General features: G+C 40.2%; 1 protein-coding gene across 1 annotated transcript in view; it reads right to left on the bottom strand.

Moving 5' to 3' along the window:
- TTLL12 (Tubulin tyrosine ligase-like 12) overlaps window positions 1-14,021 on the bottom strand; it is a 262,539-nt gene that overhangs the window by 79,036 nt on the left and 169,482 nt on the right. Inside the window, exons 11-12 of the mRNA XM_071664989.1 lie at window positions 11,125-11,244; window positions 5,654-5,749 (exon numbers count right to left, since the gene is read on the bottom strand). Coding sequence (XP_071521090.1) covers window positions 5,654-5,749; window positions 11,125-11,244 — 216 coding nt within the window. The remainder of the gene's footprint in view (window positions 1-5,653; window positions 5,750-11,124; window positions 11,245-14,021) is intronic.

The raw sequence follows: 14,021 nt of genomic DNA, 5'->3' as shown, positions 1-14,021 counted from the left end.
CTATGTTTCTGTTCACTACCATATCCACTGTAAAGTATCAAGAGCACCCTTACTCCTCTCCATTTAAACTTACGCTTGATTCATCCTTGTATCTCTCTCTCTCTGCTGGAAATCATGACCATACTTTTATTTACATTAACTTTAAATTTTTTCATTTCTAAACTCCCCCAAACTTTGTCATGAGCTTCTTAAGTTTCTCTTTAGAGTTTGCCATCAGAGACCTTGTTGTCTGCAAACAGAAAATGATTCACCTATGTCCCATCCCTACTACCCCATCCATGAACAGATTATGCAGCATTGGTGATTTCACAAATCCATGACAAAAACTCCACCAGGAACTACCCACCATCCCATTTGATGCACATGCATGTCCTACTCTCATGGTAAAATCCCTCTGCATTTTGTAAATTTACATTTACTCTTTCAGGGCAAATGAGAGTTGGGGTGAGAGAGTATCATTAAATTTTAGGGAGAATAAAAAGATGTTCTGGAAGGAGGTAAATAAAGTGCGTAAGACAAGGGAGCAAATGGGAACTTCAGTGAAGGGCGCAAATGGGGAGGTGATAACAAGTAGTGGTGATGTGAGAAGGAGATGGAGTGAGTATTTTGAAGGTTTGTTGAATGTGTTTGATGATAGAGTGGCAGATATAGGGTGTTTTGGTCAAGGTGGTGTGCAAAGTGAGAGGGTTAGGGAAAATGATTTGGTAAACAGAGAAGAGGTACTAAAAGCTTTGCGGAAGATGAAAGCCAGCAAGGCAGCGGGTTTGGATGGTATTGCAGTGGAATTTATTAAAAAAGGGGGTGACTGTATTGTTGACTGGTTGGTAAGGTTATTTAATGCATGTATGACTCATGGTGAGGTGCCTGAGGATTGGTGGAATGCGTGCATAGTGCCACTGTACAAAGGCAGAGGGGATAAGAGTGAGTGCTCAAATTACAGAGGTATAAGTTTGTTGAGTATTCCTGGGAAATTATATGGGAGGGTATTGATTGAGAGGGTGAAGGCATGTACAGAGCATCAGATTGGGGAAGAGCAGTGTGGTTTCAGAAGTGGTAGAGGATGTGTGGATCAGGTGTTTGCTTTGAAGAATGTATGTGAGAAATACTTAGAAAAGCAAATGGATTTGTATGTAGCATTTATGGATCTGGAGAAGGCATATGATAGAGTTGATAGAGATGCTATGTGGAAGGTATTTAGAATATATGGTGTGGGAGGCAAGTTGTTAGAAGCAGTGAAAAGTTTTTATCGAGGATGTAAGGCATGTGTACGTGTAGGAAGAGAGGAAAGTGATTGGTTCTCAGTGAATGTAGGTTTGCGGCAGGGGTGTGTGATGTCTCCATGGTTGTTTAATTTGTTTATGGATGGGGTTGTTAGGGAGGTGAATGCAAGAGTTTTGGAAAGAGGGGCAAGTATGAAGTCTGTTGGGGATGAGAGAGCTTGGGAAGTGAGTCAGTTGCTGTTCGCTGATGATACAGCGCTGGTGGCTGATTCATGTGAGAAACTGCAGAAGCTGGTGACTGAGTTTGGTAAAGTGTGTGAAAGAAGAAAGTTAAGAGTAAATGTGAATAAGAGCAAGGTTATTAGGTACAGTAGGGTTGAGGGTCAAGTCAATTGGGAGGTGAGTTTGAATGGAGAAAAACTGGAGGAAGTGAAGTGTTTTAGATATCTGGGAGTGGATCTGGCAGCGGATGGAACCATGGAAGCGGAAGTGGATCATAGGGTGGGGGAGGGGGCGAAAATTCTGGGAGCCTTGAAGAATGTGTGGAAGTCGAGAACATTATCTCGGAAAGCAAAAATGGGTACGTTTGAAGGAATAGTGGTTCCAACAATGTTGTATGGTTGCGAGGTGTGGGCTATGGATAGAGTTGTGCGCAGGAGGATGGATGTGCTGGAAATGAGATGTTTGAAGACAATGTGTGGTGTGAGGTGGTTTGATCGAGTAAGTAATGTAAGGGTAAGAGAGATGTGTGGAAATAAAAAGAGCGTGGTTGAGAGAGCAGAAGAGGGTGTTTTGAAATGGTTTGGGCACATGGAGAGAATGAGTGAGGAAAGATTGCCCAAGAGGATATATGTGTCGGAGGTGGAGGGAACGAGGAGAAGAGGGAGACCAAATTGGAGGTGGAAAGATGGAGTGAAAAAGATTTTGTGTGATTGGGGCCTGAACATGCAGGAGGGTGAAAGGAGGGCAAGGAATAGAGTGAATTGGAGCAATGTGGTATACCGGGATTGACGTGCTGTCAGTGGATTGAATCAAGGCATGTGAAGCGTCTGGGGTAAACCATGGAAAGCTGTGTAGGTATGTATATTTGCGTGTGTGGACGTATGTATATACATGTGTATGGGGGTGGGTTGTGCCATTTCTTTCGTCTGTTTCCTTGTGCTACCTTGCAAACGCGGGAGACAGCGACAAAGCGAAAAAAAAAACAAAAAATAAAAACATTTACTCTGTGTATCTGAAGCACTTCCCAAGCTTTCTCATCCCCAACAGACTTCATACTTGCCCCTCTTTCCAAAACTCTTGCATTCACCTCCCTAACAACCCCATCCATAAACAAATTAAACAACCATGGAGACATCACACACCCCTGCCGCAAACCTACATTCACTGAGAACCAATCACTTTCCTCTCTTCCTACACGTACACAAGCCTTACATCCTCGATAAAAACTTTTCACTGCTTCTAACAACTTGCCTCCCACACCATATATTCTTAATACCTTCCACAGAGCATCTCTATCAACTCTATCATATGCCTTCTCCAGATCCATAAATGCTAAATACAAATCCATTTGCTTTTCTAAGTATTTCTCACATACATTCTTCAAAGCAAACACCTGATCCACACATCCTCTACCACTTCTGAAACCACACTGCTCTTCCCCAATCTGATGATACAGCGCTGGTGGCTGATTCATGTGAGAAACTGCAGAAGCTGGTGACTGAGTTTGGTAAAGTGTGTGAAAGAAGAAAGTTAAGAGTAAATGTGAATAAGAGCAAGGTTATTAGGTACAGTAGGGTTGAGGGTCAAGTCAATTGGGAGGTGAGTTTGAATGGAGAAAAACTGGAGGAAGTAAAGTGTTTTAGATATCTGGGAGTGGATCTTGGCAGCGGATGGAACAATGGAAGCGGAAGTGGATCATAGGATGGGGGAGGGGGCGAAAATTCTGGGAGCCTTGAAGAATGTGTGGAAGTCGAGAACATTATCTCGGAAAGCAAAAATGGGTATGTTTGAAGGAATAGTGGTTCCAACAATGTTGTATGGTTGCGAGGCGTGGGCTATGGATAGAGTGGTGCGCAGGAGGATGGATGTGCTGGAAATGAGATGTTTGAGGACAATGTGTGGTGTGAGGTGGTTTGATCGAGTAAGTAACGTAAGGGTAAGAGAGATGTGTGGAAATAAAAAGAGCGTGGTTGATAGAGCAGAAGAGGGTGTTTTGAAATGGTTTGGGCACATGGAGAGAATGAGTGAGGAAAGATTGACCAAGAGGATATATGTGTCGGAGGTGGAGGGAACGAGGAGAAGAGGGAGACCAAATTGGAGGTGGAAAGATGGAGTGAAAAAGATTTTGTGTGATCGGGGCCTGAACATGCAGGAGGGTGAAAGGAGGGCAAGGAATAGAGTGAATTGGAGCGATGTGGTATACCGGGGTTGATGTGCTGTCAGTGGATTGAATCAGGGCATGTGAAGCATCTGGGGTAAACCATGGAAAGCTGTGTAGGTATGTATATTTGTGTGTGTGGACGTATGTATACACATGTGTATGGGGTGGGTTGGGCCATTTCTTTTGTCTGTTTCCTTGCGCTACCTCGCAAACGCGGGAGACAGCGACAAAGCAAAAAAAAAAAAAAAAAAAAAAAAAAAAATCTGAAGCACCTTCCATAATGTATCTCGATAATCCCTATCATGTTTTTCCAGATCTGTAATGCCATGTGCAAGTCACTCTTTCTTCAAGTATTTGTCACACACACACACCTACCTCTCCTTAAACCATATTGCTCCTCCTTAATCAGCTGCACTGTTCATAACATCACCCCTTCCACTACCACTCTCCTGTATGCTTTGCCAGGTATATTCAACAAACTTGTGCTTCTGTAATTTGGACTTTCATTGTTTTCTCCCATGACTTTGTACAAGGCATTGTACCTGCACTCTGTCAGTTCTTAAAGCACCTCACCTTTTGCCATATATATATATGTATATGTATATGTATATGTATGTGAGAATTACTTAGAAAAGCAAATGGATTTGTATGTAGCATTTATGGATCTGGAGAAGGCATATGATAGAGTTGATAGAGATGCTATGAGGAAGGTATTAAGAATATATGGTGTGGGAGGCAAGTTGTTAGAAGCAGTGAAAAGTTTTTATCGAGGATGTAAGGCATGCGTACGTGTAGGAAGAGAGGAAAGTGATTGGTTCTCAGTGAATGTAGGTTTGCGGCAGGGGTGTGTGATGTCTCCATGGTTGTTTAATTTGTTTATGGATGGGGTTGTTAGGGAGGTGAATGCAAGAGTTTTGGAAAGAGGGGCAAGTATGAAGTCTGTTGGGGATGAGAGAGCTTGGGAAGTGAGTCAGTTGTTGTTCGCTGATGATACAGCGCTGGTGGCTGATTCATGTGAGAAACTGCAGAAGCTGGTGACTGAGTTTGGTAAAGTGTGTGAAAGAAGAAAGTTAAGAGTAAATGTGAATAAGAGCAAGGTTATTAGGTACAGTAGGGTTGAGGGTCAAGTCAATTGGGAGGTGAGTTTGAATGGAGAAAAACTGGAGGAAGTGAAGTGTTTTAGATATCTGGGAGTGGATCTGGCAGCGGATGGAACCATGGAAGCGGAAGTGGATCATAGGGTGGGGGAGGGGGCAAAAATTCTGGGAGCCTTGAAGAATGTGTGGAAGTCGAGAACATTATCTCGGAAAGCAAAAATGGGTATGTTTGAAGGAATAGTGGTTCCAACAATGTTGTATGGTTGCGAGGCATGGGCTATGGATAGAGTTGTGCGCAGGAGGATGGATGTGCTGGAAATGAGATGTTTGAGGACAATGTGTGGTGTGAGGTGGTTTGATCGAGTAAGTAACGTAAGGGTAAGAGAGATGTGTGGAAATAAAAAGAGCGTGGTTGAGAGAGCAGAAGAGGGTGTTTTGAAATGGTTTGGGCACATGGAGAGAATGAGTGAGGAAAGATTGACCAAGAGGATATATGTGTCGGAGGTGGAGGGAACGAGGAGAAGAGGGAGACCAAATTGGAGGTGGAAAGATGGAGTGAAAAAGATTTTGTGTGATCGGGGCCTGAACATGCAGGAGGGTGAAAGGAGGGCAAGGAATAGAGTGAATTGGAGCGATGTGGTATACCGGGGTTGACGTGCTGTCAGTGGATTGAATCAAGGCATGTGAAGCGTCTGGGGTAAACCATGGAAAGCTGTGTAGGTATGTATATTTGCGTGTGTGGACGTATGTATATACATGTGTATGGGGGTGGGTTGGGCCATTTCTTTCGTCTGTTTCCTTGCGCTACCTCGCAAACGCGGAAGACAGCGACAAAGCAAAAAAAAAAAAAAAAAAAAAATGTACGGCAACCAGAGCTTGGAGGATGTTCTGAAAAGGTTACTTTGCATTAAATGAGTCATAAAGATACAACAAAAAACACTGAAAATACTTACCTGATGAATCATGTTGTATATCTGCTGTTCTGAAATCTCCCAGGGTTGTTCTGGGTACTGGCCATTAAACTTGGTGACAAACTCATGGCAGTACATCTGTAAGTGAGATGCATGATTAAAAAATATTAGTTATGTCACATTAAAAGATCATGAGCTGAAGCACTTTTCTGTGCTCTACCATGACATACTAAAGGGGTTTGTACTTTTTCATTCACTCATTTATGGCAGCTCTAATCAATGTAAAATGGAAAGCTAACTTACCCCAACAAACTTTCCCATTTCTTAACAACTTCTTTAAGTACTTTTAGATTTCTTATAAAGGTTTGTATAGGTGTTTGCTAGTTTATTACACTAATCTGTGCAATGCTGAAACAAATAAACTTGAACTATTTCAAAAGTGGAAAAAATTAATCAAACATTCACGAACATGACTAAATATGGTTTCAAAACATAAGAAAAATCTCAAGAAGAAAATAGCAACTTGCCTAAGAATATTCCTTTGAGAAAACTATCTTAAATATTCCAAATCCTAGATGTAAGTGGTAAAGTATATAAGGCTGACCACTTAAATGAATCTCTGAGGATTAATCTCATTTGAATGTGATGAGTCAAAACAATGGCAATATTTGGTACAATGTAACTGTACCATCTTCAAGTAGAGGGAACCTAAAACATTATTTCAATCAGCAGGAAAAAATCATCATAAAACAGTTTCCTTTTACCTACATCCACACCAGTATGTATATGCGGGTTCTAAAAACTGAAAAATCTTGTCTCTCTGAGGTGGTGTTCTGTGAGCATAAGAAATTCTCTTGGATATCTCAATCTCTAATCCTTAGAATTCTTGGTGATGAAGCACTGGCCTTCCTCACTCTTCAACATTATTAGTGGGAGCTCTCTTATTTTGGGCCCAACTATAGAATATCAGAGACCAACACAGACACAATATCACTGACCCACACAGTACCAGCTGCCTGCACCTCAGAATCTGCAGATCAAGGGCATCACTATTCTTCAAAATAAAACAGAGGAAGGCAGGCAAGGCAAGAAAACCACGAAGAATGCTCTTAGGTCACCAACTCAGCATGAAAAGTTGATTCTGCGGCACATGGGAATCTGCCTCTCCAGAGGGAGGAATCCCTAAAGCACACAGGGCAGGCGAACAATGTTTTAGCTAATAATACATCTGATGAAACTGACAGATGAGTGCCAAGGACTCATTTTCTTAAATTATTCCAGTGAAAGGTTTCTGAGAAATGTTAATGCAGAAGCCACCCTCCTCACATGATGTTCTCTAGCTTGAAGCCCAGACTGACCCAATAAAATGGGTATGTTAGTCCACAATCCTTGCCAAAATGGTTTCAAGGTTCCAGGGTGCACAAGTAAGTTGTCCTCTCAGTATTCTAAAGTGAGATTCTTAAGGTCTCTAAGAGATTACCTGAACATAAGGAATGATGTTCTTTTGATAAATTCTTCCGACAGTGAATGAAAAGACTACTTTTACATTCCATACCTTCATTCTTAATCAAAAATCTAGGCTCTAGATTCATCTTAACCTTAAGGAACCATAATCATACGAAAAGAGTCTTAGTAAATACCTGGTGAAGCTTTTGGGGTTCTTCTACCCTCGAAGCATGGTTTGAGTCTAAGCTGTTGGGTTGGTCATTGGTCAACCAAGCTGTTGGAAGTCACAACCAACAGGACCACATAGCACTCTTAAACTTCTCTACTGTGAATCCCTTGCTTTGTCTGATGATGGTAGGAAAGGTGTTGAAGAGTTCTGGGTCTTGGATATTTCAGGTGTTCTCATTATTTTGTGCACATTGCACCTTTGGATATCAGAGGTAGTATTTTACTAAGTCTGTCATGCCTATCAGCCAAAAAGATTTCATATCTGAATCATAATTGGGAATCAAAACTTCTAAGATCTTCCAGGTATTGATAATGATATCCTGTCCTGTCTGAACTCCAGAGATGTCAGCAAGCCCCAGTAATTTAGTTCCTTTACCACATTAATATGAGTTGTGAAAGATTGCTGAACACTTTCTAATTCTACAAATTCCCCTATCTTGTAGGGTAAGCCAAGCCCAGTAATTTAGTTCTTTTACCACATTAATATGAGTCGTGAAAGATTGCTGAACACTTTCCAATTCTACAAATTCCCCTATCTTGTAGGGTATGTTAGAATAATGCAATAGTCATGAAAGAATTAGTGCCATGAATAACATCTCTCCTTGCAGCCTTTCAGCATCCTCTACTGAAGTGATTTTTAGACTTATTCTTGTATCATTTCCAAAGAATTATGTGAACCTGTGGTTCATGTTCACATCAATCAGATATAAGAATGAGGAACAAGAGGGGTGCAAGTACAGTTCCTTAGGGGGACTGAGCTCTTTACCATGGAAGCAGTGGAGATAGTATGGTCTATAACTACACGCTGTGATCTGTTGGTTAAAAAGTAGCATATCTACCTCTCAATTTTTCTTGTTATTCCAATTATTCACATCTTATAAGCTATGAGACCATGGTCAAATCAGTCAAAGCTACTGCACTCTATGTAAAATCACATCAATATTCTCTTCATATTCCAAAGCTTCAACAATCCAAACATATTGGTCCAGCAATTAAGAGAAGCAAGATCTTCCTTCCCTAAAACCATGTTTTCCTGGGTTATGTAGATTATTCATTTTCATAAATTCAGTCAATTTGCCTCAGGACTTTTTCAAAGATTCTAACAATATGCACTGATATGCTATTGGTCAACATTTTTTTTGGGGGGCTGCTTGCTTCCATCTTTGTGGAGTGGGGTGATATGAGTCAGTTTCAGACTCCCACGAAGGATGCCAGCATTAAAACATTTTTCCAAAGGATACTTAAGAGCTCATGCTAGAGATGCATTGCAATCTTCATAAAGACCGAGCCCCATGAGTCTGGGCCTGAGGCTGAATGCATGGTCATACTCTCAATGGTCCTCTCAAAATCTTGTGCTGAGGCAGCGATATATGTTGCTATGTGCAGACTTGGGGGAATACAGTTCACGAAGAAGACTGTTGGGTAATTTACCTTCAATGTGATTTTTGGCTTGCTGAATAGTGATTTATACTGTCTTTACAGAAACTCACTCATTTTCTGGCAGTCATCTGTAAAAATACCCTCTGTTTTTAAAGGCCAATGGAATTCGTGGTCCCGGAATTGCATTTTTTAGTTGAAGTATTTTGGGTTATTTCCCATTTCATTTATGGCTTTTTCTTCTTCATTTTCCTGTTTCATATGATAATCTTAGTATATGGTCTATGCCTGACAATTCATTTGACAGGTTCTCTTTCCTTTGCTGGGTGAGCTGCAGCTTCTTTAGAGGGTCAGTAATTCTTTTTCACCTCCTGTAAAGTGCTTGTCTTTTTCCTTCTACTTTACACCTTTTGTGCTTTTTTCCTAATGGTATATATCTGTTGCATGTCTGTAGCACCAAAGTGGTCATGTCACACACTCCTACTTTTCTGGTACTCAGCAAGTTTCCCATTGACCAAATCCCCCCAAATTATTCATTTACCATTAAAACTGGAGTTACTGAAAGCCCTTCCATTGTTATGTGCATTCTGACTAAGTAGTTTAGCATGCAAAGTTATTTTTATTTCAGTTAATTTGTATTTCTCTCCTTTGCAGTCTGTTCTGTGATCATTAGAGAATACCCAATGACACACAATGACAGGCAGGACTTAGTCTCACTAGCAGGTCCCCAAGAATTTCAAGATTACTTTGGAATAAGGAGGAAGACACCTATTTTGGCAAATAGGGGGACAGAGGAATACTCAGAGAACAAGAAGCAGCTAAGGAAACCACAGAAAGGTCTGTGGGACCTGGTTGTGTATAAGGTACTATGGTTTCAGTGCATTGCACATGAAAGCTAGAGAATGGATGTGAGCAAATAAGGCCTTTTCTTTCTTTGTTCCTGGCACTACCTCAATAACATGAGAAATGAAATGCAAGTATGTAAGAAAGAAAAAAAAAGAAAAAGGAGACAGACAAGACACTGTGAGACTACAGGATATAACAAAATTATGGGTCACTGTGCAAATAAGGGAAGCTGTGCTTAGGAAGGTATCCAGGAGTATGTCAGTAATGGTCTTTGGGTTGGAAGATCACTTACTAAACAAGGAGGAGAGAATAGCCAGAGGAGGGTAGAAGGTACAGGAATTACTTCATGCAATACATTTAATGGAAGCAAGCGGAGAAAATAAGAAAGTTAGGAGAGTGAGGAAATACAGACAATATACCAGGGGGAGGCTGCTTAAGGTAACATCTGATATGGAGATGTGTAGCCATGAGATACTTAAACTGTCATATAAACCTGGCATGAAAGTAGTTCAAAAGAATGTATCTTAGGAGTGACAGACTAAGAGTAGAGAGAGAGATAGCTGAAGAAAACTAGTAAAAGGCAAAGGGTAAGTGAGGGGGTAAAGGTTCCCAGAGCATTGAGGTATGTGTGGGAAGACAGGTCACTATCTGGGAAGGCAAAAATGGGTATGTTTGAAGGAAGAGTAGTCCTAATGATGATGTATGGATGCAAGGCATCGACTATAGATGAGAATGTGCAGAGGAAGGTGGTGAGCAGGAAATAAAATGTATGAGGACAATATGTGGTGTGAGGTGGTTTAATCGAGTAAGGAATAAAAGGTGAAGAGACAGGTGTGGTAATAAGAAAAAAGTGGTTGAGAGAGCTGATGAGGATTACAAACTCCAATGAATATCATAGTGAGAAATACATTGGATAACTTTACCGGTGAACTAGTGAACAGTGACTCAGTGATAATGAAGTGCATATGGTTACAGGATCAGAGCTGCAGACACCCAACGTAAACACCACAGCATTGACATACACCAATATTCAGCTCCACTATTTGAAAAAGGTTGATTGTTATTCCCAACATTAGTGTTTGTGAGAAGTAAAAATCTAAATATATTTCATGCCAGAGGCATTTGCAGGTACTGTGATGAAAAAGCTATTGAAACATTAATTACTAAGAAAAGGTGACAAACCAACTAAAGCTGAAATTAAACCCTTAAACATTATGAATTTCTGCTGCTATCAAATATGACCTCCCTACCCAACAAACTGGAGGAACTAGTCATCACAGATCAGTTCACAGACAGGTCATACCAATAACAAAGGCCTAGTAGATTACTCCTAAATTATACACAATGAGTGATTACATTATCTTTTACCACATTTGTATATCGAAACATGGGGGAAGTATGGCATTCTTTTGTCAGAAAGAGTTACATCCAGCCCAAATGACAGTATACATGCCTGAGGGTCTTAAAGTAATACGAAGATGGGAAAGTCAGTTGAATGTCTGCTTACCTTACAGATTAAATTAGACAGTTTGTTAGACCTACATGGTGGTAAGCAGGTGAGGTTTAGCTCAAAACACACTTTTCATAAGCTAAACTACTGAAACTTAAAAACTTACCTGTAGTAGGAATGTATCATTGTAGTTGTTTACAGTAAAGTGTTTCTGGGTATTGTCTAGTTGTGTCAGATCAAAGGGCTGGTTAGCAAAACGAATCCAGAATCTTTTGTACACTGCCACCTGTAATAATAAAAAAATGGATAGGCAATGTCTTATTACACTTCTGTGCACAAACAAGTTAAAAACTTTGCTGTACCTCTATACATCATTTTGACTAAGCCATCATAAGCCATATATCATACATGACTATACCATCTCATGTGTCTTTCTAATGACTTCTTCACAAAATGCTTCCTGCATCTTCTTTTTTCATTCTATCTATCCTCTTAATTCTGGCTAGAATATGCAAATTACCAATCTCTATTGATCTTATTTTCACCCTTTCCTAACGTCTGTATATATGGGTATCATATTCATACTTCAGCACTCTGACAAGTACCACTTTATGTAAGCTGCTTCTAATTAAATTCCCCCTTTCACCACAGCTTTCAGTGCATCTTCAATTATTCTCACTCACATGAATCTTCTTTCAACTTTAGCCATTTCACTACCATCCTTGCTAGATTTTACTCCTAACCCTCTAAGTTCTTCCACAGGTAAACTGAACTTAACCCTTTCACTACAGCAGTCAGTTTGGTATCATGACTAACTAGAATATAATTTTTTGAGTAAAATGGTGTGCAACTCAACCTGATGAAACACTGTTTACATGCTCTATGCACACTTAAACTTAAGCTATTCCATTGCCAGGCATAAGAGGTACTCTAAAGTACTGTCAGATTTTTTTTCCTCCAGTCACGGACAAAAGTCCACATCAAGGCTGGGGTATAATTGAAATATATAGAGAGAATTATGAAACAGAAAAAGAAAAGACATGGGAAAGTATTCACAAATTTTGGAGGAAGTGAAGGACCTGTCTTTTGAAATGTGCAGGTCATAGTTATTGGGAAAGACATGAGAAAGTAGAGAGTTCCAAAGCTTTGACAAGTAGTGGAAGAAGCTGGTATCAAAACAGCCCACCCTTGAACTGCTGACAGTCACACAATAATCATGCAATGCAGCAGCTTGTCAAGTATTGAGTGAGATGTGTGACATTTCTGGAAATGATTTTGCCATAAACTAATATGACAACTAAGAGTTTTCATCATTTATATCTATCATCCTGTAAGAGTGTCAGCTTCACGAATTATTACATACTGTAAGGGTGCAGATTTCATTCAAGTTTTATCGACATTTTCACATATACAAATCAGTGTATAGAAAATGTTTAGGATTTAGCATCTTCAAGCACTTCACCATAATCAAAACATACATTAAAAATCCAAATTAACCATTCAACAACACAGTCCCCTTTTTTAAGAAATTAAACTGCAATACCATCCACTCATGCCACTTTTTCTCATTTCATCTCTCACAAGACTTGCACAATATTTTTCTTTTCACCAAACCACTTTCTATGACTCTCTCACTTTGCATACCTCCCTGACACAAACACCCTGCATCTGGTACCATATCAACAAACACATTTAATAATCCTTCAAAGTACTAGCTCCATCTCCTCTTCATCTCATCACAACTAACTCCATATCCTCTTCACCTCATCACTATCTATTATCACTTCCACATTTATCCCCTTCAATGATGTTCCCATATGCTTCCTTGTTCTTCTCAGACTATCAGTCTCTTTCCAAAACATCTAATTCTCCCTAAAGTCTGCCAATACTCACTCACCCCAACTCTCATTTGACCTACTCTTCAGCTCTCTTGATCTCCTACCACTTTCTCTTGTACAGTTTCCAACCATGTGCACTCCTTTCCAGTAACTATTATGTACACACTTCTCTCTTCTCTTTCACAAGACTCTTTACTTCGTCATCCCATCTCTCACTACCCTTTCAAACATGTCCGCCTCCCAACTCCGAATGCCACACATTTCTCTAACACATGCCAATACTGCTTCTTTAAATATATTTCACTAGTCATCTACTCCCCTTGATTCATATGCTCTCACCTTTTGCCACTATACACCCAATCTCTCCTGATATTTCTTTGCATAAGTCTCTTTTCCAAGGTCACTTACTTTCACCACCCTCTTCTCTATCTATTTATCTATCTCTATCTCTGACACCTGTTCCCTCTAGAAACTCCCATCAGTGGGTGGCCACACCTAAAGTGTCTTCACTTATCCTTGCCCTTACATACCTCCCTCGGATTCGCCATTCCATGCATTCTTCCACCATTTCTCTGCATCCAGTATTCTTCCACCCTATTTGCCCATGTCACAGGTAGTCTTCCTCTCACACTAATCCCTTTAAATGTACTATCATACACTATCCTTATAAACTTCTAGTTTTACATTCTTTCCACACGCCAAAACTACTTCAAAGTATTACGTTTCACCCATTCTACCACTCTACACTTCATTCCCTTTGCATTTCCTGCCATACCACATCTCTCATACACCCCTTCATTTCTTTCTTTGTTCCATCTAGTCACACCACATGCTCTTCTCAAATAGCTCACTTCCATTGCATGGATTTTTGACCTCTGTGACTCATTCCATGTCCATGTTTCAGCTGCATAGGTCAGGGGTGAGAGGCCTATGCAGTCCTTTAATCTACCCTGTACTGCTCTCTCCGTCATCTCTCCTTCCATATCACCACACTTAACCAAGACAGCTCCTAGGTACTTAAATTCTCCCACTTCTTCCAGTCTTTCCCTCCCATATCCAAAGCACAATTCAGTACACTTTATACTTCACACTATATGGTTTTACAAAATCTATGCTTCCACTCCATTTCCTAACAAACAAAATAACTACTTTCACTTACATTTACCTTCAATTACCTATGATCACACATATCATGAAACACTTACAACCTTCTGCAACTCCTCTT

The sequence above is a fragment of the Panulirus ornatus genome, chromosome 9, assembly GCF_036320965.1.
Source record: "Panulirus ornatus isolate Po-2019 chromosome 9, ASM3632096v1, whole genome shotgun sequence".
NCBI classification, from domain to species: Eukaryota; Metazoa; Arthropoda; class Malacostraca; order Decapoda; family Palinuridae; genus Panulirus; species Panulirus ornatus.
This window is presented reverse-complemented; position numbering and strand designations above follow the sequence as displayed.